The sequence below is a fragment of the Herpailurus yagouaroundi genome, unplaced genomic scaffold (assembly GCF_014898765.1).
Source record: "Herpailurus yagouaroundi ecotype Mexico unplaced genomic scaffold, PumYag 182, whole genome shotgun sequence".
Taxonomy (NCBI): domain Eukaryota; kingdom Metazoa; phylum Chordata; class Mammalia; order Carnivora; family Felidae; genus Herpailurus; species Herpailurus yagouaroundi.
In genome coordinates, this window is record NW_024412413.1 from 12,385,164 (window position 1) to 12,408,430 (window position 23,267).

The window sequence follows — 23,267 nt, forward strand, 5'->3', positions numbered from 1 at the left end:
TCCCACCCTAGGTCCCTGAACCAAGCTCTCCCGGGATCTGTATACTCATCACACCCCCAAGGATTCCTGATACACACTGGGGTTTATAAACGAATAACGTGTGGGCAGAGTCCTGGGGCCTCATCCTGGCCACTTCCTCTCTCCACCCACACTTCCACTCAGGTCTTATTAAGTAGTCACACATGCTGGCACCATGCTGGGTGCTGGGGACACACTGGTGAACGTGCGGGTCTGCTCTCAAGGACCACATGACCAGGGAGACCCACATCACTGTGGGAAAGAAGGGGGGCCCGCAGTAAGAGTGAGTGGGTGTCAGGGGAGTCCTCTCTGGGGTGGCATCACGGCTGGGCGTGAAGGATGAGATGGAACCAGATGAGGGGAGGAGGGAAGTGGTTCAGGCAGAGGCGGGAGGGACTGGATGGAGGCCGTGCAGGGAGGCGGAGGGAGAGGCTGAAGAGGCCCAGGCCATCCCGGTAGGGAGGGTGGACATACCTTGTGCAGGGGGAGCCCTGAAGGCTCTGCTGGCAGCCTGCCCTCCCTGCCCCATCTGTCGCCCAGCCCATGCACGCCGGTGGCCTCACCCCTACGTCCTGTCCTTCAGCTCTGTGCAGGTGAAATCAATGTTGCCCCGATGCTCTGGCCTAAAAGCCTTTGTGGCCCCCAACTTCCACGTCTAAAATCTGCCTCGCCCACGACTCCCAGTCCCCCATCTCCCTGGTGTGCACTGTCACACGACACCCACCTGGGGCTCCCTGGCTGAGAAGATGCCCCCCAAAGAGGGGGCACCGTGTCCTCTCTTGACACTTGGCCTCCCAGAGCCCCGTACGCTACAGGAGCATGAGCAACATTTCCTAGGCTGGGGAGTGGCCCCTGGGCCTGTCCTGCTGTCTGCCAGACATCTGTCTGTTCAGTGATGAGCCCGTCAAGAGCGGGTCAGGAAAGTCAGGAACCCCGACACGGGTCCCCCCACACGAGCGAAGGCGGCAGGCAAGGTGGAGGAGCCACGGAGGCCTGTCAAGGGTGTGATGGACACACAGGACACGTGGGGTGAGGGACCATGGTCCCTGACAGGGTGGGCCCCTGTCCCAGAAGGCTGGGGGTAGTTTTCAACCAATGCCCTGGGGCAGGCCGTCACCCTCGAAAGGGACTTGTTTCCACGTTTCAGAGCGGCCCAGAGAGAGGGCACAGCACTGGGAATCAGAAGTCCAGGCTTGTGTGCCATTGCTGTGGGCCTGTTGCGTTCAGTACCCGGCTAGGAGCCCAGGCTGGACGGCAGGGAGGCCACAACCCACTGGGGGGTAGACCTAGACCAGAGATTCAAGGCCAAGGGTCACATCTGCTCTGCCCGCTGCTGGGTCCCTAAGGCCTCGTGCAGTGCCTGGAACACAGGAAGTGCTCAAGTCAACAGCATATGCGCTTGAACTCAAGTACGCGCAAGCCCCAGTTCTGCCAACGCTTATAAGGGAGATGGGGACTTGCCTCTCCAGGGGGTTTGTGCAGCCCCAGGCCCTCTCAGGGGCTCCTTGAGCCTGTCCGCCCCCCATCTTTTATCTCGGTGGCCCTGCCGTTGCGGTCTGCCCCCTGCTGGGGATGCTGGAAGGTGCCGGTAGCCACTGTGTGCTACCCTCGGTGCTCCCTGCCTGCTGCCCGCTTCCAGCTGCCTGGGCTCACTTTCCCCACAAAGGGACCATTTGGCTGAGAAGGACCCCGCAGACCAGCTGGATTATCCCAGTGAGAAATGGAGAGCGAAATGAGGTCCCGCTCCAGCTGTTGATTCTGATTTCTCAGATCGTTCCGTACTTCCCGATGACTGTGGTCCCACCTCTTCCCACCCTTCCTGGGTTCTCCTGAGGACAGTGACCCTGCTTTCCCTCTCTGCTCCCCTCGGGACTTTGGGCTTACTGCTGGAAGAATCTAAAAGAGATATTTGCCTCTGATGACAAAGACCTAGGGGGGTACAGTGACTTGCCCAAGGTCACACAGCTGGTCAGAGAGTGCTAGTCAGAGACCAAGAGCCCAGATCACGATGCCTCCTCCACAGCATGTGTCCTGGGGTGACCTGTGTACCAGAAATGCTTGGCAGAAGCTAATGCCGATGGGCTCTCAGTTCTGCTTCACTGTCACTGCCTTCTCCATGTCCCCTGACCCCCTCAGGCCCCCTCCCCTGCTGGTTCCAAATCTTAAGGAAATGAAAGTCTGTTCTCGCTCACAGAGAAAGCTGGGAGTCTCCCTGCCCCTTCCAGCCCATGTGGTGCGGAACAGTGCTTGGGGCCATGTCCCAGTGCTGGGAGCCACCAGCTGGCCGCGTCCCATGAGGATGTGGCCCAGGTGATGTCCTAAGAGGTCCAGTTGGCCAGGCTGTGACCTGAGAGAGGCCGTGTGGGCTGGTAGCCCCCCAAGGGCATCTCTGGGTCCCCTGTCCATCTCATGACAGCATTGGATGGAATCTTTGTTCCAAAATGTCTAAGATGTCACACTCCTGCCTGGGGTGGGACTCAGAGGACCTCTGCAGCCCTTGTGGCACGGAGGACCGCAGGAGGGTCTCCCCTTGCACTCCAGGAGGGGTGGGAATGGGGAGGGGCTATGTGGCAAGAGGCAGGCTGCACTGCGGCTGGCTGGCCGACCGTCCCCCACCCCCCGCCTCGCCTGCGGGCCTCACCCTTCCTCAGTCTCGTTGATGATGTCACAGATCTCCATGTTGAGGGCCCAGTCCTCGCTCTGCAGGGAGCCATCTGTAGCCTTCTCTGCGGAGGAGAAACCACAAGTTACACGGTGTGGGGGGTCCTGGACAGGCAGACTCAGCCGTGTGCAGGTGTGTGGTGTGGGACGCGGCGGGAAGGGCCAGAGAGGAGAAGGACGATGGGTACTTTTTGGGGCCTCAAGAAGGACCAAGTGGCGTGCAAACTGTTACCTACCTTGTTCCGTTTTGTCATTTAATTGTTTTGGTTTTTGGCTGCATTTTATAGTCTTCTTTTTCTTTTTAAGTTTTATTTATTTATTTTGAGAGTGAGTCATGGGGGGGGAGGCAGAGAGAGAAAGAGAAAGAGAGAGAAAGAGAGAGAGAGAGAGAGAGAGAGAGAGAGAGAGAGAGAGAGAGAGAATCCCAAGCAGGCTCTGCGCTGTCAGTGCAGAGCCCAATGCGGGGCTTGAGCCCACAAACAATGAGATCATGACCTGAGCCGAAACCAAGAGTTGGCTGCTTAACCGATTGAGCCGCTCAGGCGCCCTGTATTATTTTTTCGTTTTAAAAATGTGTTAAAATACACATAACATTTGCCATCTTAACCATTTTTTTTTTTAATTTTTTTTTCAACGTTTATTCATTTTTGGGACAGAGAGAGACAGAGCATGAACGGGGGAGGGTCAGAGAGAGGGAGACACAGAATCGGAAACAGGCTCCAGGCTCTGAGCCATCAGCCCAGAGCCCGATGCGGGGCTCGAACTCACGGACCGCGAGATCGTGACCTGGCTGAAGTCGGACGCTTAACCGACTGCGCCACCCAGGTGCCCCTTAACCGTTTTTAAGTGTATAGTTCAGCAGCATCAAATACACTCACGATGTGGTACAGCCGGCCCCACCAACCTTTCCATCCTGCAAATCTGAAACTCTAACTCCCCATTCCCCACTCCAGCAGCCCCTGGCCGCCACTGCACTGTCCTTACGATTCTGATGCACTGTCCTTACGATTCAGCAGCCGCCACTGCACTGTCCTTACGATCCCGACGACCTAACACGTCATTTAAGTGGTCTCATACAGTATTTGTCCTTTTGTGATGTCACTTAATTCTTACAGCAGCCACGTGAGGCCAGGAGTGTCACCGTCCTATGATCACCGAGGAGGCCTCGCGGCTCAGTCTACCAACCGGATGAGTGGGGACAGCAATCCGGCGGGCTGGTTTCTGACATGAAACTACGGAGGCAGTGTTTTATTTTCGCAAATAAAATGCTCCTTCTTGACTTTCTATGATCTTTTGAGTTGGTATCTTTTGATCATTCACGTGGTTCAAAACTTAAAAGGTTCCCAAGCGGCACACAACACAGAGTAAATCTACCTGCCTCCCCGGCCCCAGCCCCACTTCCCAGTGGCCCTACTGGGAACCAGTTTCCTCTCAAACCTCCCAGAGAATGTTTTTTTTAAAGCTTACTTATTTTGAGAGAGAGGGAGAGGGAGCCGGGGCGGGGGCGGGGGGCGGCACAGAGAGGGAGACAAACAGAATCCCAAGCAGGCTCCATGCTGTTGGCACAGAGCCCGACGTGGGGCTCAAACCCACGAACCATGAGATCGTGACCCGAGAGGAAGTCGGATGCTTAACCGACTGAGCCACCGGGGCGCGCCTCCCGGAGACATTCTTAACCTATGAAGCAAAGGACCCAGGGTAGTTTAAATCTCGACTCCCATTACGAACAGGCGGTCTGGCCTTCCCCTCTGAGCCGGTTTCTGTCTGAAGGCTGGGTGGATGCCAGCCACCCCACAGAGCTGACAAAAGGAGTAGTGATAACTCAAACAGGGCATCTGTACGGTTCTTGCCACAGAACAGGTGCTCAGTAAGTGGTAGCAGTTCTGTTATTTTTTATTTTTATTTTTTTAAGGTTTATTTTATTTTTAGAGAGAGAGAGAGAGAGGAGAGAGGGACAGAGAATCTTTTTTTTTAAATTTTCTTAAAAAATGTATGATTTTTTTAGTATAATTTCTTAAAACGTTTATTTTTGAGAGAGAGAGAGAGAGAGAGATGGAGAGTGAGCGGGGGAGGGGCAGAGAGAGAGGGAGACACAGAATCTGAAGCAGGTTCCAGGCTCTGAGCTGTCAGCACAGAGCCTGCTGCGGGGCTCGAACCCACAAACCGCCAGGTCATGACCTGACCTGAAGTTGGATGCTTAACCGACTGAGCCACTCCAGGCACCCCTAATTTTCTTTCTTTTTTTTAATTTTTATTTTTTAGAGAGAGAGCGAGCGAGCAAGGGAGGGGCAGAGAGAGAGGGGGACAGAGGATCCGAAGCCGGCTCTGTGCTGACAGCGGACAGGCGGATGTGGGGCTCGAACTCACGAACTGTGAGATCATGCCCTGAGCTGAAGTCAGATGCTTAACCAACTGAACCACCCAAATGCCCTGAGAGCGAGAGAGAATCTGAAGTAGGCTCCATGCTTGATCCCACGACCCTGGCATCATGACCAAAGCTGCAATCAAGAGCTCAACCAACTAAGCCACCCAGGTACCCCCAGTTCTTTTATTTTTAAATCGAGGCGAAGACTGCGTAACAAAAAATCAGCCGCTTTAACGTGTACAGTCCAGGGGCATTTCCTGTCTCCACAATGCTGTGCAACCATCACTTCTACCTAGCTGAGGTTGTGCGGACTCCGAGGGCTTACCAGAGCCAAGGTCACTCCCCTCTGTACCCTTCTAGGATCCATCCTTGCAGGCCAGGTCTTAAATCAGCTCCACCACAGTGCACAGAGACAGTCTGGTCCCCTGCTTTTTCGGGCCAGTGTTTGATCACACAAATCACCCCCTGTTTTGGCAAGTGTCATACCCTAGGTAGGGCTGTGGGGCAAGTCAGGACCGGTTGACGTTTTAAGGTTAGGGAGTAAGACCCTTGGTGTTCTGACCCTGGGCACTATCCCACGTCCCCCTCTGTCACAGCCCTTTCCTCTGGCTCCTGGCCTGGCCTCTGCCGGCACCGGGCACCTGAGAGCACAGGGTCATAGGGCACCTGTCAGACCAACAGCACCCAAGGGACTGGGTGTGTGCAGCTCGTGATCCCAGCGACTGTTCCGCAGTCCTGAACAGCAGGCTCAGTCTCTCTGTTCACACAGAGCTGAGGCCCAGGGGGGCCAAGTGACCCTTCACAGGCTGCACGGTCATGTGCCAGGCACTGGGGATGGACACAACGGTGGACGAGACAGATGTGGCCCCCGCCCCCCGGTGCCAAAGGGGCTGAGGCGCACTCTGAGCCCTGGCCCTGTGACCGGGCAGGGCCCTCATCTGGCCAGGCAGGCGGGCCTACCCTGCAGGACAATGCCTGGGCTGGGCTGGCAGTCAGCTCCCTATAACTGTGGCTTTCATGACGTTGGTTTCAAAATTGGCCTGACCTCAGTTCCATCCCGGGTCCCGCCTTGAGTCCTGTGGCCAGATGGACGCTGGGGTAGCTGCTCGGGACACAAGCCAGGCAGCAGGGGCATCAGGGTAGGGACACGGCAGCAGGACGGGGTGTTTTTCTCCCCGGGCTATGGCTGTGGGGATGGGGCTGGGGGCGTGAGGACGGCTTCCTTTCAAAGTGTTGAAGGGTGGGCTCATTCGTCCCACAATGAAGTCCCGAGTGTGGCTTCTTTGCGGCACACTCCCCGCCCTCGGGGACTCATATGCTTGCTAAAGAGAGCTGAGCGGAGGAAGCCAGGCTCTACTCTGGAGGGTTCGGTGGGGGGGTGGGGCAGTGGCTAAACACACTAGTGTGCTACTCCTCCAGAAACCGCACCTCAGCGGTCCCCAGCCACACGGGCCAGAGGACGAGTCATCTCTGACTCTGGTCACGGTGTTCTGCCAACTCCAGCTCTGGATTCTCTGTCCTACCTGAGCCCCTGTCACCTTGCCCTCTGCCTCTGCCTGACAGGCCACTGCCCCGGCCCCGCCTGCCTGGCTCCCCCCCCCACCCCTCCCCCACCCCTCCCCCACCCCTCCCCCACCCCATGCCCTTCCTGCCTCAGAGTGAGCTTTCTGAAACCTGGAAGGGACCGTGTCCATCCTGTGCCCCCAAGACTCCAAGGCTCCCCAGCCCTCAACCTGGCCCGCGTGCCCTTCCTCGGCAACAACCCTCTCCAGTTACAGCCCCTGACACACCAAGTGCCGTTAGCTGTTTACACAAAGCAGGCAGCTGAATCCTCCCAAGCCTGTGACCTGTGTGTCACTGCCCTCGTCTAACTGATGAGGACACTGAGGTGCCGGGAGGTCACACAGTGGTCACCAGGGGCCGGGGAGCTCAGCCTTCCCGGAAGCGCCCCCCTGCCCCCTCCTCCCCATCCCTCGCTCCACCAGCAGGCCTGTCAGGACTGCCTCAACTAGGCCCCCCGGGGGACGCCTGAACATGAGGGGTGCCTCTCTTCTGGGGGAGGGGCAGCGAGGTTTTAGAAGGGATCAAGGTCATCTTGGACAGGCAAGTGGCCGTTAAGGGGTGGCGGGGCACTCAGAAGCCGGAGGAGGTGCCAGGCCAGGGAATCGGGGGGTGCGGGAGCCGGAGCACGGGTCTGAGGTCCCCCCCCGAGCACAGCTCTCCAGTCCCGACGCCAGCAGCGGGCAGAGCCAGGCGGACGCTGGAGTCTTCTGGGGGGCTGGGGTTTCAGTCAGCCTCAACAGGGGGAGGAAGAGGAGGAAGGAGGAAGAGGAGGGAGGGGAGGAGGTGCGAGGTCCACCCGGGCAAACTCAGGAGGAGACAGGTGTGTCCAGAGCAGGATGGGCCCAGCCTGGGGCCTCGCGGCCACCTCCCCGTAGGCCGGGGAGCAGATGGCCCAACCGGGGGGGTTTTCACACATCCTCAGTGAGACTTTCCGGGGCGGTAGGCGTACTCCATCAAGGGCAGAAATGGAAACCCACAGGAACCTGGGGACATTTGTTTTGTTTTTGCTTTTTGACCACAGAAGTGGCTCAGCTTGCTATTTCAGGAAGGGGGAGTATGAACACTGACAGTGGTTACTGGTTCCAGGAGAATGCTCGCTGGCCTCTGGGCTGTGGGTGGCAGTCGTCAAAGGTCCCGGGAGCTGTTCTGCTCTTGTCCCAGCTCCCGAGGACGCCAGGCCCTGCCAGCCTCCCCGGCTGCCGTCGGGGGCCGGCAGTCCTGTGGCCGTGGACCGCTGGGCCCGTGTGTGCCTGTCCCCTCTCCCCGCATCATGCCTGCTGCAGACGCCACCTTCTGGGAAGGCTCCGGAGAGTCGGCCTGGCGGGATGGCAGGCAGAGTCAGGCTGGGCAGTGGCACAGGCCTTGGAGTGCGGCGAGTCTAGCCTTGTGTCCTAACTTGGGGACGGCAGGCCCTCTCCGGTCTGCTTTCTCCTCTGGGAAACCGAGATAAGGCTGCCTGCCTCACACTGAGACTTTGTAGCCAGATAATGCGTGCATGACATCAGGTAAGAACAGTAATGAGTCATGACTCATTAAGTACCATGACTGTGACCTGGGCTGAGAGCGGGCAAGAGTGGCCACCGAGGACACGCCAGCTCCCCGCCCCTGCTCCCTGCCTGCTCTCTCTTGGGGGGACCCCAAACGGCTGGAAGACAGTCGCCTTCTTGGCTCCTTCCACTGCTTTTGGAGAAGTCCGCGTCTGCGGGTGCTCGGTGGAATCATGGCCAGGACCACCTGCTGCCAAAGTCAGCCCTGGGGGTGGGGGAGCAGCCTAGAGCCTTCTCCTCACCACCCTGCACATTCCAACGGCCGGCCACTACATCTGGGAATTCCCACTACTCAACACATCTGCGAGTTGCCCCCGGCTCCATTATCAGCTCTCATTCAGGCCCTGTCACCTCTCCGAGGCCTAGACCATCACCTCCACCCTCTTCTCTTCAAACACAAATCCAACCAGTACCTTCTTCTGTCTGAAAATTATCCAGGATCCCCCCCCCCGGCTCCGCACTTCCAACCGCCCTCAGTTGCCTGAGGGCCAAAATCCTGAAATCTTCAGGGGCCGAGAGGCACATTTGGGACTGACCTCAGCCAAGACTGGCTGTTCTGCTCCTGCTGGGGCCTTGTTCTTGCATGCCCCTGGGCTTCTGCCTGGCATGCCTTTCTACCATTCGGTCACGCATCTGGGTCACAGAGGACGATGACAACCATCACCACCAGCACGCTCACTGGACGCTCAGTAAGCACCAATCATGGGACTCGGGCCTTCACACGAACCTCTCGCCATAATCCTTAAGACAGAGATGAATAAACTGAGGAGCACAGAGAGGTCAGTGTCTTGCCCATGGTCACACAGCTTCCACATTGCAGAGCAGAGGTTCAGACTCAGAGAGGTCTGGTTACTGCGTCCTTACCCTTTAAATTTTTTTTTTACACTTACTTATTTTTGAGAGACAGAGAGAGAGAAAGAGAGAGAGAGGGTGAGAGCTAGCACAAGTGGGGGAGGGGCAGAGATAGCTGGAGACACAGAATCGGAAGCAGGCTCCAGGCTCCGAGCTGTCAGCACAGAGCCCGATGCGGGGCTCGAACCCACAGACTGTGAGATCACGACCTGAGCCGAAGTCAGACGCTCAACCGACTGAGCCACCCAGGCGCCCCTACCACATCCATACTCTTAACCACGACCTTATGTGCCTCTTGAACATACTCATTGCTTGTTGCCATCCGGGTGCTGGGAGAGATTCTGGTGAGCAAAACCAACCAGATCCTGCCCACAGCAAGTTGACGGTCCAGTGGGAGGCCACAATGGCCCTCACAAAGGTGAGAGTGGCATGACAGAAAAGACTGGGCACTGAGATAGGACACGGTGTGAGATCCGGATGTGCTGGCAGAGGAGGAAACGGACCGGCTGATCCCTGCTCGTCTTTTAAGGCCCTACCCTGGTGACAGCTCCTCAGTGTATTTGCCAACTGAGGGGACTGTGTCACTGTGACCTGTATGGTCATCCTGCGTTGTGACGGTAACATCATGAAGAACAGTGACAAAATGACTGGCATTCACCGAGCCTGTGTAACCTGCTCAGTGCACCTCGTCTCGGGTCACCTCCCCACGGTCCCTACCATGCATGGGGCAGCTGAGGTCCAACGCCCGGAAGTGGGGGAGCAGGGATGCAGAGCTGGGCCTGTGTGGGGTCTAAACCCACTGTGTATCTCACGCTGCTTGGCTATTCAAGGACGTCTCTACCAAACTAGGGTGGACCCAGAGCTCTTGGGGACCTATCCCTCTCCCTCTTTCTCTCTCTCTCTCTCTCTCTCTCTCTCTCTCTCTCGCCGGGGTCTACCCTCTGGTGGGACAGAGAGGAGAGGCTTGTTGAGTGTTTGTCCAAGGCCAACAGCCCCCAGACTGCCTCGCCGCTCCGGTACAAGGCTGAGTCCCCGCCCTACCTGCCCTGATATCGCACACTGTGTTTCTCTGTGAGCTCCCCTCCCCCTTCCCACTTTGAACCCCTCTGATATCGGGGTGGCTCTTACAAATAATGACCTGCCAGCGCTCGGCTGGCATTTTTTTCTTTTCACACACCCCACAGTGTCTTCGATTCAACAAAGTGCGGCTTGTGAGCAGTGAGGATGGTCTTCAAGGCCGGTGATGACCCGCAGACCTGGTTCTGTCTCAGGCCATGGTCCAGGCCCAGGGGAGAAGGATCCAACGCAAGTCGGCGGACCGTGAGAAAGACAAAAATGACACGGCCTGTCAGCTCCGAGTGGCCCCCACAGGCCTTCTTTTGAGGCCCTCACCCCAGCAAGGGCGTGCACAGCCACCTTCCTTTTAGATCACATTTACAGAACGCCAGCTCTCCGGCAGAAACACCACCCACTCACGTCACTCAAGGGAACCAGAGATCCTTTTGGGGACTTCCTTTCAGTGTTTACTGTCACTCCATTTGTATACTTTTTTTTCTTTTTTTTTTTTTTAATTTTTTTTTCAACGTTTATTTATTTTTGGGACAGAGAGAGACAGAGCATGAACGGGGGGAGGGGCAGAGAGAGAGGGAGACACAGAATCGGAAACAGGCTCCAGGCTCTGAGCCATCAGCCCAGAGCCTGACGCGGGGCTCGAACTCACAGACCGCGAGATCGTGACCTGGCTGAAGTCGGACGCTTAACCGACTGCGCCACCCAGGCGCCCCTGTATACTTTTTTTTCAAGTGTATAATGGTACTGGGGCTGCAGCTTGTTTGTCTGTTTTTAAGTAAGAATCCTATTCCTTACCTGTTAGAGATGTACTGAAATATTCATGAGAGAAGTGATACGATGTTTGAAATTTGCTGTAGGTAATACCCGCCCTCTGTCCGCCTCCTCGCTCCCTCCCTACCGGCCCTCTGCCTCCACCCCCTGCCTAGTGCCCATTGTCCTGCCCCACAATTGCTTTCTGTGCACCTGCTTCCCACCATCTCCCTCTCGTCCACCTCTCTGCCCTCCACGACATTCTCTGAGTGGCTATTATCTGTCCAGCCCTGCGGCAGGTGCTCCAGAGGCAAAGGAAAGGACAGAATCCCTGCCCTTCAGGAGGTCCTAAAGTGGTCAGGGATGACAGGTGGACAAACATTTTCAGAGCAGGGTGGCATGGCTGAGGCCAGTTCAGGGTGCTGTGAGAGCCAGGAGACGGGGCGGGGGGCAGTGAGCACCCGCAGAGGGAACAGGGAAGGTGTCAGCGAGGAGGTGCCGTCTGAGCGGAGCCCAGAGCACGAGGTGCCGGGCTGGGCAGGTGGAAAGGGAGGTTCTTGGGAGAGGAACGGCATTGGCCTTGCCGAATGAACTCATCAATGATGAGTCATCGAGGATGTCGGGAAGAAGACAGAAGAGGGGCTGGAGGGTGACTCTCAGGCACTGGGGAGAAGTGGCCCGAGGGAGGGAGAAAGTCCCAGGGGCAGTGAGGCAACTGGAGGGGAGAGGCGAGGCTGCTGAGGCAGAGGGAGCTCTGCTATCCTCAAAGCTGGCACCGGCCTGCACCAGGACCCACCCAGCAGCCATTCCTCCCTTCCCTGCCCAGAGCGGCCACCCTGCTCTCCTCTGCAGCACCTGCTCCAGAAGTGGGCAAGCGGCCTTGTTTTAGTTTCGGGGAGAAGAGGGGTGTCTGCTGGGCAGTGGCGGGGGAGACGTCCTTTCTGGGACACAGAGACACAGCTCGGGGAGGAGAAAACCCTTCCTCCCTCTTCTTCCTTCCGTTCTCTCTCCTGGGAATGGGGTACCTGCAGCTTGGGCCCAGGAGGTGACAAGCTCAGGACAAAAAGCCTGGGTGTTTAAAGACATTTGTTGGGTCGCCTGGGTGGCTCCATTGCTTAAGTGTTTGAGCTTCGGCTCGGGTCACGATCTCGCGGTTCAGGGGTTCGAGCCCCGTGTCGGGCTCTGTGCTGACGGCTCGGAGCCTGGAGCCCGCTTCCGATTCTGTGTCTCCCTCTCTCTGCCCCTCCCCTGCTCGCACTGTCTCTCTCCATCTCTCAGAAATAGAATAAACATTAAAGAAAAAAAATTGTTGATCAAACCAACCCCGCAACTTCAGATCAAACAAGGCTGTGGGACTGGAACTCCCAGGCTTCCCGGGGGCTTGGTGGGCAGGGCTCAGGGTGGAGACGGCCCTGGCCTTCTGCCTGTGCCCCGACGGGGCCTGCTTGTCCTCCTGCCCTCCTGCCCACCCTAAATCTTGCTCCTACGCCCAGATCAAAGTCAGGTCACCACGCGGAGCCTGCCCTGACCCCCTAGAGGACCTGCTCCTTCCCTCACTGGGCCAGCAGCATTTCACACAGGCCACAGCTACAAGTTCTGCTCAGCAGGGCTGTTAAAATAACTCTACGGAATTGATTTCTTTGTTTCTGTCTGCCTCTCCCATTAGGCTGTGAGCGGCTGTCTGTCTCTCCCATTAGGTCGTGAGCTCCTGGGTGGAGATTACACAGCTCAGGGATTCATACATCAGATGGGACCTGGCCCCCCGATAAACCTGCGGGGTGCGTGTTTGCTGAGTAACTAACTGAATGAAGGATGAGGTCATACCTACCAGGACAATAAACCTCTGTAACACTTCAATTAAAAAAAATTTTTTTTTTAAATCTTTTTTTTTTTTTAATGTTTGTTTATTTTTGAGAGAGAGAGAAAGAGAGAGAGAGAGAGAGAGAGAGACAGAGCGCAAGCAGGGGAGGCACAGAGAGAGAGGGAGACACAGATTCCCAAGCAGGCTCCAGGCCCTGAGCTGTCAGCACAGAGCCCGACGTGGGGCTTGAACGCACGAACTGTGAGATCATGACCTGAGCCGAAGTGAGATGCTTAACTGACTGAGCCACCCAGGCGCACCCCCCCCAAAATTTTTTTAATGTTTATTTATTTTTGAGAGAGAGAGACAGAGACAGAGACAGAGAGAGGCAGAGGGTGAGTGGGGGAGGGGCAGAGGAAGGGAGGGGGTTATACAGAATCTGAAGCAGGCTCCAGGCTCTGAGCTGTCAGCCCAGAGCCCAAGGCGGGTCTCGAACCCACGAACTGGGAGATCATGGCCTGAGCTGAAGTCAGATGCTTAACGGACTGAGCCGCCCAGGGGCCCCTGTAATACTTGAAATACTCCCATCCTTTGTCCTCTATTGATCCCTTGGTAGCTGTTGTGCAGGTAATCTTCCTCCCACTTGGCAGTCCTTTGAATATTTTTAGAAAGTACCACGTCCCCCCCTTAATCTGTCCTCCACACTAACCCTCAATTCCTGTGGCTGCTCTGGACGTGATATTCTGATTGATCCTCTTGGGGCGCGGGCCAGCTGGGCACTCCTTCTGGAAAGGCAGCGTGGGAACTCACCCACCTGGCCGCGCCGGAGCCTGTATGTGTGTTAATGCGCTCTGCGATGACGTCAGTAGACACTTATTAACTCCACCTCGTGAAGCCGACTGCTGCAGAATTTGTCCTTGTCAAAGGCGCTCACTCTCCACTGGCCACAGAACTTAGCTCTTCTGGTCTCCCCTGCCGCTAGAAGTGGCCATGTGACCCAGTTCTGGCTGGAGGCACAGGTTGAATGTCGGGCAGCTCTGGAAGCTTCTCCCGTCCCCCCTCTCCCTGCCCCCTGTCCCCCACCAAGAGAGGCAGGGCAGTGGTGGCACCTCCACCTGCACTTCCTGCCACGTGGGGACACGCACAAGGATGAAACAATACGCTAACAGTGCGGGTGGGAAACTGTAGGAAGAACCATTACAAACAAAATCATTCCAGATGCATCTGGATATTTTTCACTCGAGAGGAAACCCAGCACACTCCTTTCAGTTCTAAGGGGGAGCAGTGAGGTGAAGAAGTTAGGAGCGTGGGATCTGGACACAGACAAATCCCACATCAAGTCCTGACTTGAGCACTCATTAGCTGTGTGACCCTGGATGAATTGGTTAAAAAAAAACATTTTTATTTTTTCCAGGAGCCTGGATGGCTCAGTGGGTTAAGTATCTGATTTCAGCTCAGGTCATGATCTCACGGTTCGTGAGTTCAAGCCCCGAGTCAGGCTCTGTGTTGACCTCACGAAGCCTGCTTGGGATTCTCTCTCTCCCACCCCCTCTCTGCCCCTCCCCCACTCGCATGCACGCTCCAGCTCTCTTTCTCTCTCTCTCTCAAAATAAATAAATAAAAATCCTCCTTCCTTCTTTCCTATGTATGTATGTATATAATGTGAGGCTTGAACTCACAACCCCAAGATCAAGAGTTGCATTGCTCCACCGACCGAGCCAGGCAGGTGCCCCCATCCTGAATGAATTTTCTTGAAACTCTCTGTGCCTTAGTTTCTCCCCTGCATAAAGAGGGATAAAGAGGACATTCAGCTTCCAGGGCTGTGTGAGGAGCCAATGAGAGAATGCATTTCCATTGCTTTTATCTTACTTAGCACACAGCAATCACAAAAACGAACATTTCCCACTACAAAAATATCAATCCCCAAATTAAATGTTTGAAAATTTCAAGCAGTCCACAAAATAGATTTTTAAATCCCATACACGCAGAAGCCATTTTCTCCCCCAGCCAGCAAACTGTCTTGAGGCCTGTGTTCCAGATGAGCAAGTCTCTGAGGACCCGGCGTGGAAAGTTCCACCAGTTTCCTAAGTTGCTGAGCCATCCTTACTCAAAACTCTGGCTGCCTCTCTCCCCCCCCCCCCCCCATTCTGTAACCACAGGCCATAGAGGAACTCAAAAATACCTTACAGTGGGGGCATGACTTCTGCAACCCACAATTTTAAAGTTGATGTAACCAATTATAGTACCTAACTGAAGAAAATTTCAGCTACATGAAGGAGGGTTTGGTAAAACTGTCCGGGTAAGAGGGGGCAAGGCTGTGAAAGCAGAGAGGTGACGTGGCTGGCCAAAGTGCCTGTGACATGCTCTTCCTTCCCTCTTGTGAGTACAGAAGATGCTACTGATCCCGCCCTCCCCCCTCCCTCGGTCCCTCTCCTTCTCTCACCTCTCTCCATCTGTTGAGAGAAATTTATTTTATTGGATTGGCTCATGTGAATGTGGGCAGGCCAGCAGGCAGGAGACCTAGGGAACAGATGCGGCTCGAGTCCAGAGTCTGTCTGCTGGCGAATTCCCTCGTCCAAGAGGCCAGTCTTCTACTGAAACCATAACTTAATTAGACGAGGCCCACCCACACTATGGAGAGTAACCTGCTTTACTCAAAGTCTACCCATCTCATTTAAAAAATACCTTCACAGAAACATCTAGAATAATTTTTTTTAGTAATGTTTTTTAAAGGTTTACTTATTTTTGAGACAGACAGAGAGAGAGAGAGAGAGAGAGAGAGAGAGAACATGCAGGGGAGGGGCAGAGAGAGAGGGGGACAGAGGATCCAAAGCAGGCTCCACACTGTCAGCACAGAGCCTGATGCGGGGCTCAAACTCATGAACCGCAAGATCATGAGCTGAGCTAAAGTCAGACGCTCAACTGACTGAGCCACCCAGGAGCCCCTAAAATAAGGTTTGACCAAATATCTGGACACCATGGCCCAGTCAAGTTGATACATAAAGTTAACCATCCGGGGTTTTTACTGCCTCAATGCAAACAAGTTCCAGTCGAACAGGGGACACCTCTGTCTGTTCTTAAATGCTGCTGGGCTCAGCCTCACACAGTCTGGTGGGTTCTGTTCTCTCCTCCTCTCCCTCTCACCCCGGGCTCTCCCCTTCCCTCCTCTGCCTTCCCCATCAGGAACAAAGCCCAGTTCTCTATGAATCTTACACGGCAGTTTGGTTCTCCACAGCACTTTTCAGTGGCCTTTGCCATGTTCATGGAGGCAGGCGTCCCCCAGAGGCTCCGTCACTTGCCCGGGGGACACAGGAAGTGCCGGGAAGGGGCAGAGCTGGCACATGAACCCAGATCTTCTGATGCAAGATCCAAGCTCTGACCCCATACTGCTGTCATTGGAGTCACCGGAAGGTGCTACGCAGGGTCACATCAGGTGGGTTCACGGACAAACTTAAAGACATGTTGAGAGATGCACATTAACTTCAATGAAGGAGAGAAAAACAAACATGAATTACTTCATGATTTCATGAATGTAATCACACAGGATGAGGTCATACTAAAAATGGCGAGCCAATAAAAAGAAAATACTATGAAAGTAAAAGGAGAGGTGGCACAGGGCGGATAGAAATCAAGAAGGTGGCGCATGAAGGACAGAAGTCTGCAGAATGCCAGCCTTGACAGAGACCTTCTTGGTAAGGAGGTAAAGAGTTAACTTGTCCCGATTCTCTGTTTCTCTATGGGGTGACAGCCCCAAGCTAATTAGAAGACACTGAGGGTTTTGTGTGTGTGTGTGTGTGTGTGTGTGTGTGTGTGTGTGTGTCTTTTTTTTTTTCTTCTTCTAAAACCAGAAGAGCGGAAATCCGGCACTTTACTCTTATTTCTTTGAGCTCAGTGAGGGAACAAAACCTATTCACCGCTTCTATCCGTAGGGTCAGGCGAAGGCTTTAGTTCCCAAGGAAGAATCGGATCTACCCCACAGCCTGCAACCTGACCTATGAATGTGGCTGCCACCAGCCAGTGACTGCTCATTGCCCGGTGACACCAAGACCAACCAGAGGCTGCACTGGAGCCAGAGCTCCTTAGCTCTGTCACTCACTTAGACTATGCCCCAGCGACGATGATGACACCGGTAAAAAACCACCGAGGCTAACAGCTCTGGACGCTTCCTCTCTGGCAGGCACTGGGCTGAGGGCTTCCCAAAACAGCAACCCCAACTGATACACGTGCTATCACTGTTCTTATCTGACAGATGTGAAACTCAACAACAGAGAGGTTATGTAACTTGCCCCAGGTAACAAAGCCAGCGGAGGCTGAACCAGGACTCAGACCATCTGGTGGGATTCGAGAGCTCAACCTGGATGCCTTATGGCATGTGCCACAGCCATTTGGCACAAGGTCCTTTCTAGACATCATTCCCTGTTACCCTTAAGACAGAGACTTGGGTCCCAAGCTAGCATTTCCACATCAGGGAACCAGAGCTTCAAGACCTGAGGGCTCCCCAGGGCACACTGGGGGAAGTCGTAGGGATTCTGCCCCGGGAGGCCCAGGGCTGGAGCATCCTTAGGCATCTGAGACGTGGGGTTCTCTGGGATTCCACCCTGAAGAACGCTGCCTTCCATCATTCTGCCTCTGGCCAGCTGGTCCAACCCAGAGGTCAGCAAACGATGAACCCATGTGCCTGTTCAGTCTGCTTTCGCGTGGCCCACAAGCTAAGAACGGTTTGCACATTTTTAAATGGTTGAAAACAAATCCAAAGAAGAATACTCTTTCATGACATGTGAAAAGTACATGAAATTTACGTTTTGGTGCCCATAAACAAAGTCTGATTGGAACACCGTTTGGTCCATTCACCTACACATGGTCTATGCTGCTTTTATGCTACAATGGCAGAGATGAGCTGCTGTGAAATGGGCCACAGGCCCACAAAAGTGGAAACATTAACTTTCTAGCCCCTTCCAGAAAGTCTGCAAATCCTGCCCTAATCTACCCTGGTGGCCAGTGTGGGGAATCCTCCTTATAGCCTCCCTCCCCTGCGGCCTCTGCCTTCACCCCTCCAGCGGTGGGGAGCAAGCGACACCTATGCAAGGTGTCAGGCCGCATGTGTTGACACTGAGCTCGGCTCGGCTGACGTCCTCGCTCTCTGCCCTCTGGGCCCACGGAGCTGATCCATCACTCTCTTGAGGCTGTCCGTCAGCTCCTTTCTTCCCTCTGGTGTCCAGCCTTCCCTGCCCCCACGCGTGACCTCCGCTGTTCCTCAGCAGTGCTCTGGGAAGCAGAGGGAGGACGGCAGTGCATCACAGACATGCCACGGGCAGCGGAGAGGGAATGTGACGTAGCGAGGAGCTGGGCCCAGGTCTCCTGCGTCCAGGCTTGCTGTTCCCTCGACAACATCGCTCGGGTGGCCAGTTCGGTTCCCAGTTCCTCACTCCCAAAATGGCACTCCGGGGCGCTTCAAGTGTCCTCTCTACTAACTAACACTTGGGGAGTCTCTCCTCTACGATTCCTTCCTGTGGCTCCCCTGGCTTGGACTTTGTGGCGCTAAGGCAGCTCTGCCTGACTTCTCCCCCTCTCCCATCCACCGCAGGGATCGGCTGCAGGCTGAGCTCCCGTGTCATATCCAGTTACCGGCACCTCCACCCCGACTACAGGGGACTGGTCCTCAGGGACAGCCCACATTCACAGCGTCTGCTGTCTGCAGCTTGCTTTCTGGGAAGTTGGGTCTCCAACTCAGTGTGCCAGGGGTAAGATGACAGTCAGAAATGGACAATGGGCTTCTTGGGTTGCCTTCTGATGTTCCGTCTATAAGACAACCCCCAAGATCTGTCCTCAGAGGATTCTGGAAAGGGTTTTGAAATCCTTGCTAGGAGAGGGCTGTGTCAACACCGCCCAGTGCTAAGTATCTGGGATCCTTTCAGCCACAGCTGCTGCCCTTGGGAAGCTCTCCCACTGAAAGATATAAGGCTGAGGGACCTGCAAATGTACACGTACATCATAACCAGCCAGGCTAATCTGTGGGTAGAGCAATGAACTGTGGATCCTGGAGGGGTGGACAGTGTAAGTTCCAAATAAGCACTGGTCAGCCAGATACAGTGGGGTGAGGGCCAGGGGAGGACGTGGGCTCTCAGCCAGAGAAACCTGGGTCTGGATCCCCACCCTGATTAGCTGTGAAACCTTGGGAAATGATACGCTCCCTCACACTTACTTTTGGTAAAACTAGAAAAAATAGCAAAACCTTGTAGGGTCGCTGTGAATATTAATAACCAGGATACTAGCATGGTCCCTGACACATGGTATTTGCTCCTCACCAAATGTTACCTTCTTTTTTTCTTCCCTCCTATGATGGGCCAGGGACCATGCCAGGTGCCGAGGGTCCCGACAAGTGAGGTACAGTCCCCGCTCTCAGGAAGCCTAGTCTAGCTGGGGAGATGCACATGTACAGCTACTAACAGAATGGGACAGGGGTCGATTAGTGTGCAATGGTGGAAATAGTAGAAACAATGATGAGGACAGCAAGGGCTGATCATTTCTGATGTTTCCCGCACACACGACTCCCGGGGAGTGTCTCGCTTCACTCTCGTGACCACCCAGACAGGTGGATGCTGTTGTAGCTACCGTCCTACCCAGGAGGAAGCGGAGGCTCAGAGCCCCAAGGCCGAGAGCGAAGAAGCCTGAGGAGCGAGGGTGATGCGAGAGCACAAAAGCAATGGCTGGATCTGCAGGGCTCAGAGAGGGCCTCAGGGAGGAGGTGACAATGGCTGAGCTTTGAAGGATGCAGGCTGGAGCGGGCATTCCAGGCAGAGGAGGCAGCAAGTACAAGGGTGTGCGGGTGGGTGTGCGGGTGGATGAGCTGATTGACCCTCACCCCTGACGAGCACCCCTGGAGCTCACTGCGCTCAGGGATGCCGATGCCACGATTCTACAGGGCTTCTCTTGCCGCAAGGGGGCGGAGTCAGCAGCCTTGACATTATTTTACTCCTGCAGTTTCCAGAAATCCTAGGTCATCCATAATCCCAGCCAATCAGCAGTACCTTTCATCTCTTCACCTACAAGAAACCTCTGGAAGACTAAAGGCATCTACTCAAATGGCAGCTTAGCCTTCATTTCATTCCACTTTTAGAGCCTCCGCAGCTTTGGTTCAAGTTTCACTGGTTCTGGGGAGCTCATCATAGCTTCACTACCAACTCTCTGGGGGCCTGGGTGAGTCAGTCTCCACCTTCTCTCTGGCCTCTGTCTCCTTCTGTGGAAAATGAAGGAGATGGGCTAGAATGGAGATTTTCAATATGTGGTTTCCAATCCAGTGGCATCAGTGTCACCTGGGAATTTGTTAGAACTGCATAGCCTTCGGCTCACCCCAGACCTACAGAGTCAGAGACTCTGGGATGGAGCCCAGCCATCTGTCTTTTTTTTTTTTTTTTTTCTTCAATGTTTATTTATTTTTGAGGGCGGGGGAAGAGAGAGAGGGAGACACAGAATCCGAAGCAGGCTCCAGGCTCTGAGCTGTCACCACAGAGCCTGACGCGGGGCTCGAACTCACAAACTGCGAGATCATGACCTGAGCCGAAGTCAGACGCTTAACCAACTGAGCCACCCAGGCGCCCCCAACCATCTGTCTTTAATAAGTCTTCCAGGGAATCCTGATGAGAACCTTGAGTTAGAAGGCGGCCAGGGTAAGGACCCTTCTTCCAGTAGCCAAATTTGGTTCTGGCTCCAAGATATTATGAGTTTGTAGTATTCTCTTTGGACAGAGTATTTCTTGCCACAGGCTTTCTTTGACCAGCTAAGGGCCAGAGCCCAGGTGAGCTTTTCTAGAAAGCTTCAGGAAAATGTGGCCAACTTTGAAGGTCAGACTTTTTTTGTTTTTATTTATTTATTTTTAAAAATTTTTATTTTTGACGGAGAAAGAGAGAGAGAGAGACAGACAGAGACAGAGACAGAGCATGAATGGGGGAGGGGCAGAGAGAGAGGGGGACAGAGAGTCGGAAGCAGCCTCCAGTCTCCCGAGCTGTCAGCACAGAGCCCAAGGTGGGGCTCGAACTCACAAACCGCAAGATCATGACCTGAGCTGAAGTCGGACGCTCAACCGACTGAGCCACCCAGGCGCCCCTCCGACTTTTTTTTAGGTAGGAAGTCTCAAACTTGGCATGTGATGAAAGTGGTGGTATCTGTTGCTGGAGAAATTAAGATGAGAGGAGAGCTTTTCAGCTCCAGAACAATGACTCATTGGGAGGTGTGGGTGGCAGGGAGCGGGGAGGGTGTTCCTGGGAGGACAGCTTCCTCTCTCTGGTCCAGGAGCTCTCTGGTGTATAAATAAATCCCGGACCGCCAGCCTCCTCTTGGGAGAAATTTGATTACAAAACCTCAGAAGAGCCACACACCGCCATGGCGCCTATTATACTGCTGAGCCGGGTTGACGGACTTAGTGAGGTTTGGCTTCCAGGACAGCCAGAATGGAAAGCCTATCTAAAAGATCCAATTTTCCCAGACTAGACTTCATGCTAAAGACCATCAAGAAGATGAAGACGTTCACAGTACTGGCCAGTTACCTGATGCAAGAAGGCACATCCAGACAGTCCCTGGAGAGGTGTTAGCTGTTTGGGCCACGGCCTGGGGTTCCTCCCAGTATTGGGAGCAAGAAGTACCTACGGAACCCGCCATTTCCAGGGATTCCCCACCCTCAGTTGGTGGTATCTCAGTAACAAGGATGATAAATATCACCACGTTCTTTTATATAGCAGTGGCCATATGCCAGGCACGGTTCTAAGTACTTTACAATTATTAACGAGTTTGGCCTTCACAACAACCCCACGGAAGCAGGGACCATTAATACACCCCTAATCACAGGCGAGGAAACGGGAGGCAACGTCACGGAGCTAGTAAGTCAGTCTCCCGTCAACAGGGCGCAGGAGAGTCAGGAGACCTGGGCTGAGTAAGCCTGTGCCTCCGGCCAGGGTGCCCGGCCCAGCCGAGTACTGAGAAATGAGGGAGGCGGAATCAGGTGGCTCCTGAGATCGCTTCCAGCTCGGGGAGTCTGCGACTGTGCGGTCGCCTTGCTGCTGGTCTCGCGGGTTCGCCAGCGTCTGGCCGGGCCCCAGGCGCAGCAGGGCTGCCTGGCCGCGTCCCCGCAAGTTGCTCGCCCAGACGCCAAGCCCCAGTCTCCTGATCCTGGGAGAATGGACTTCTAACCCTTCTCCAGTATCCGTGTCCGGAGAGTCGGGCGAGCCAGGAAAGAGACGGCAAGAGCCCAGGCGGCGCGACCCGGGGTAAGGGAGCGATGAGGGAGACAGGCGAGGGGCTCAAGGACTGCAAAACCACGCAGACCCTTCAACCCCCAAAACTTTCTCCCGGGATTCGGGACCCCATCAGCCTCACATTGGCTGAGCCGCGGCCGCCCGGACCCGCCCTCTCTCTCTAGCTATTGGCTGCCGTAGGCATCCATCACAAGCCGAGGCTTCCCGATAGACCACGGCTTTTGTCAATCAAGGTGGGCGGGAGACTGGGCGGGGACAGGTCCGGGAGAGACACGCCAGCCTCGTTCCCCTCCCAGCGTCCCTCCGGAGGGTGACTTGGGACCTGGAAGCGCCCGGGGGGGACCCAGGCCGTGCTGAGGGCCCTGCGGCGGGGCTCCGGGGACTCACCGATGCGCTGTCCCACCGGAGAGCTGAACGGGTTCCCCAGGAGAAAGTCCATCGCCGCGGCTGCCCCAGCCACCAACCGGGGGAATCAGCTGACAGCAACCGCCAGCGCCGCCGACTCGTCACGTGACGCGCCCGACGGTCCGCGAGGAGGCGCCCGTGGAGGCGGGGCGTAGGGAGTAGAGCGTGGGCCACAGGCCCCGCCCCTGACGTGGAGGGTCGGGCTCCCCGAGGCGGAGGGCGACGACCACATTGCAGCTCTCCCGGCGCCTGCGGACGTCACGCACGACGTAGGGTTGGGGCAAATGAGGAGGCTTTGTGTGGCCTGTGCAGGCCACGCCCCCAATGCCTTTTAAAGGTGTGACCTAAAGCTCTACGCTTGTCAAGCAAGGTCTCGGAGCAGGGAAATGACTTGGGTAAGGTTACACTGCAAGCTCGGACCAGTTCTCACTCTAGTGTCTTCGCTGTTAGGACCTCACTATGACTACGCCCCCAACGCTGGGGTTGACAGCATCTCTGGCCTGTTGTCTCTCCGCCCTGGCAGAGCTCCTCCTATCTGATGTCAGGGCCTCCCTGTTGCAAGATGCACCTTGCTTGCAGTCCGCATTCGCTTACCTCACATTGGAGGCCAGCACCAGGGGATTGCGATCCCTTGACACAGAACCAACTCCATGAATTGTAGCGAGGAACGGGCTAGAGCCCAGAGTGGCAGAATGCACCCAGATGTACTCACAAGAGGGGCCTGGGACCCATTTCTGCCATTTATTTACTCTGTGATTCAAACAGCGAGCTTTCATTTTTGCTGGATGCTAGAATTAGATCAAGGACTGTATAAACTTTGTTGTAGGTCACAGGCTCTTTTGAGAATTTGGAGAAAACCACAAGCCTTTATGCAGCAAAAATACAGAGATACAATTTAACTTCAGGGAGTTTATGGGGTCCCTGAAACACAGCGGTGGACCCCAAGTTAAAAATTTTAAGCATTTCAAAGGCCTTTCCTCGTTCTA

The 23,267-nt window shown here is 55.1% G+C and overlaps 1 protein-coding gene and 1 long non-coding RNA gene across 5 annotated transcripts in view; one reads left to right on the plus strand and one right to left on the minus strand.

The window, feature by feature from the left end:
- LOC121040436 (uncharacterized) overlaps window positions 1-3,966 on the plus strand; it is a 5,507-nt gene extending 1,541 nt beyond the window's left edge. Inside the window, exon 2 of the long non-coding RNA XR_005795290.1 lies at window positions 3,795-3,966. This is a non-coding gene — a long non-coding RNA (uncharacterized LOC121040436). The remainder of the gene's footprint in view (window positions 1-3,794) is intronic.
- TOM1 (target of myb1 membrane trafficking protein) overlaps window positions 1-22,497 on the minus strand; it is a 43,276-nt gene extending 20,779 nt beyond the window's left edge. The window contains exons 1-4 of one of the 4 annotated variants that reach the window (XM_040490964.1): window positions 22,264-22,497; window positions 15,842-16,078; window positions 15,072-15,222; window positions 2,660-2,744 (exon numbers count right to left, since the gene is read on the minus strand). In XM_040490964.1, the coding sequence (XP_040346898.1) occupies window positions 2,660-2,744; window positions 15,072-15,117 (131 nt within the window). In that variant the 5' untranslated portion in view covers window positions 15,118-15,222; window positions 15,842-16,078; window positions 22,264-22,497. Of the gene's footprint in view, window positions 1-2,659; window positions 2,745-15,071; window positions 15,223-15,841; window positions 16,079-22,263 lie in introns of those variants that run through there. The other 3 variants (XM_040490965.1, XM_040490963.1, XM_040490962.1) reach the window with 3 other exon arrangements.
- Window positions 22,498-23,267: the final 770 nt, after the last annotated feature.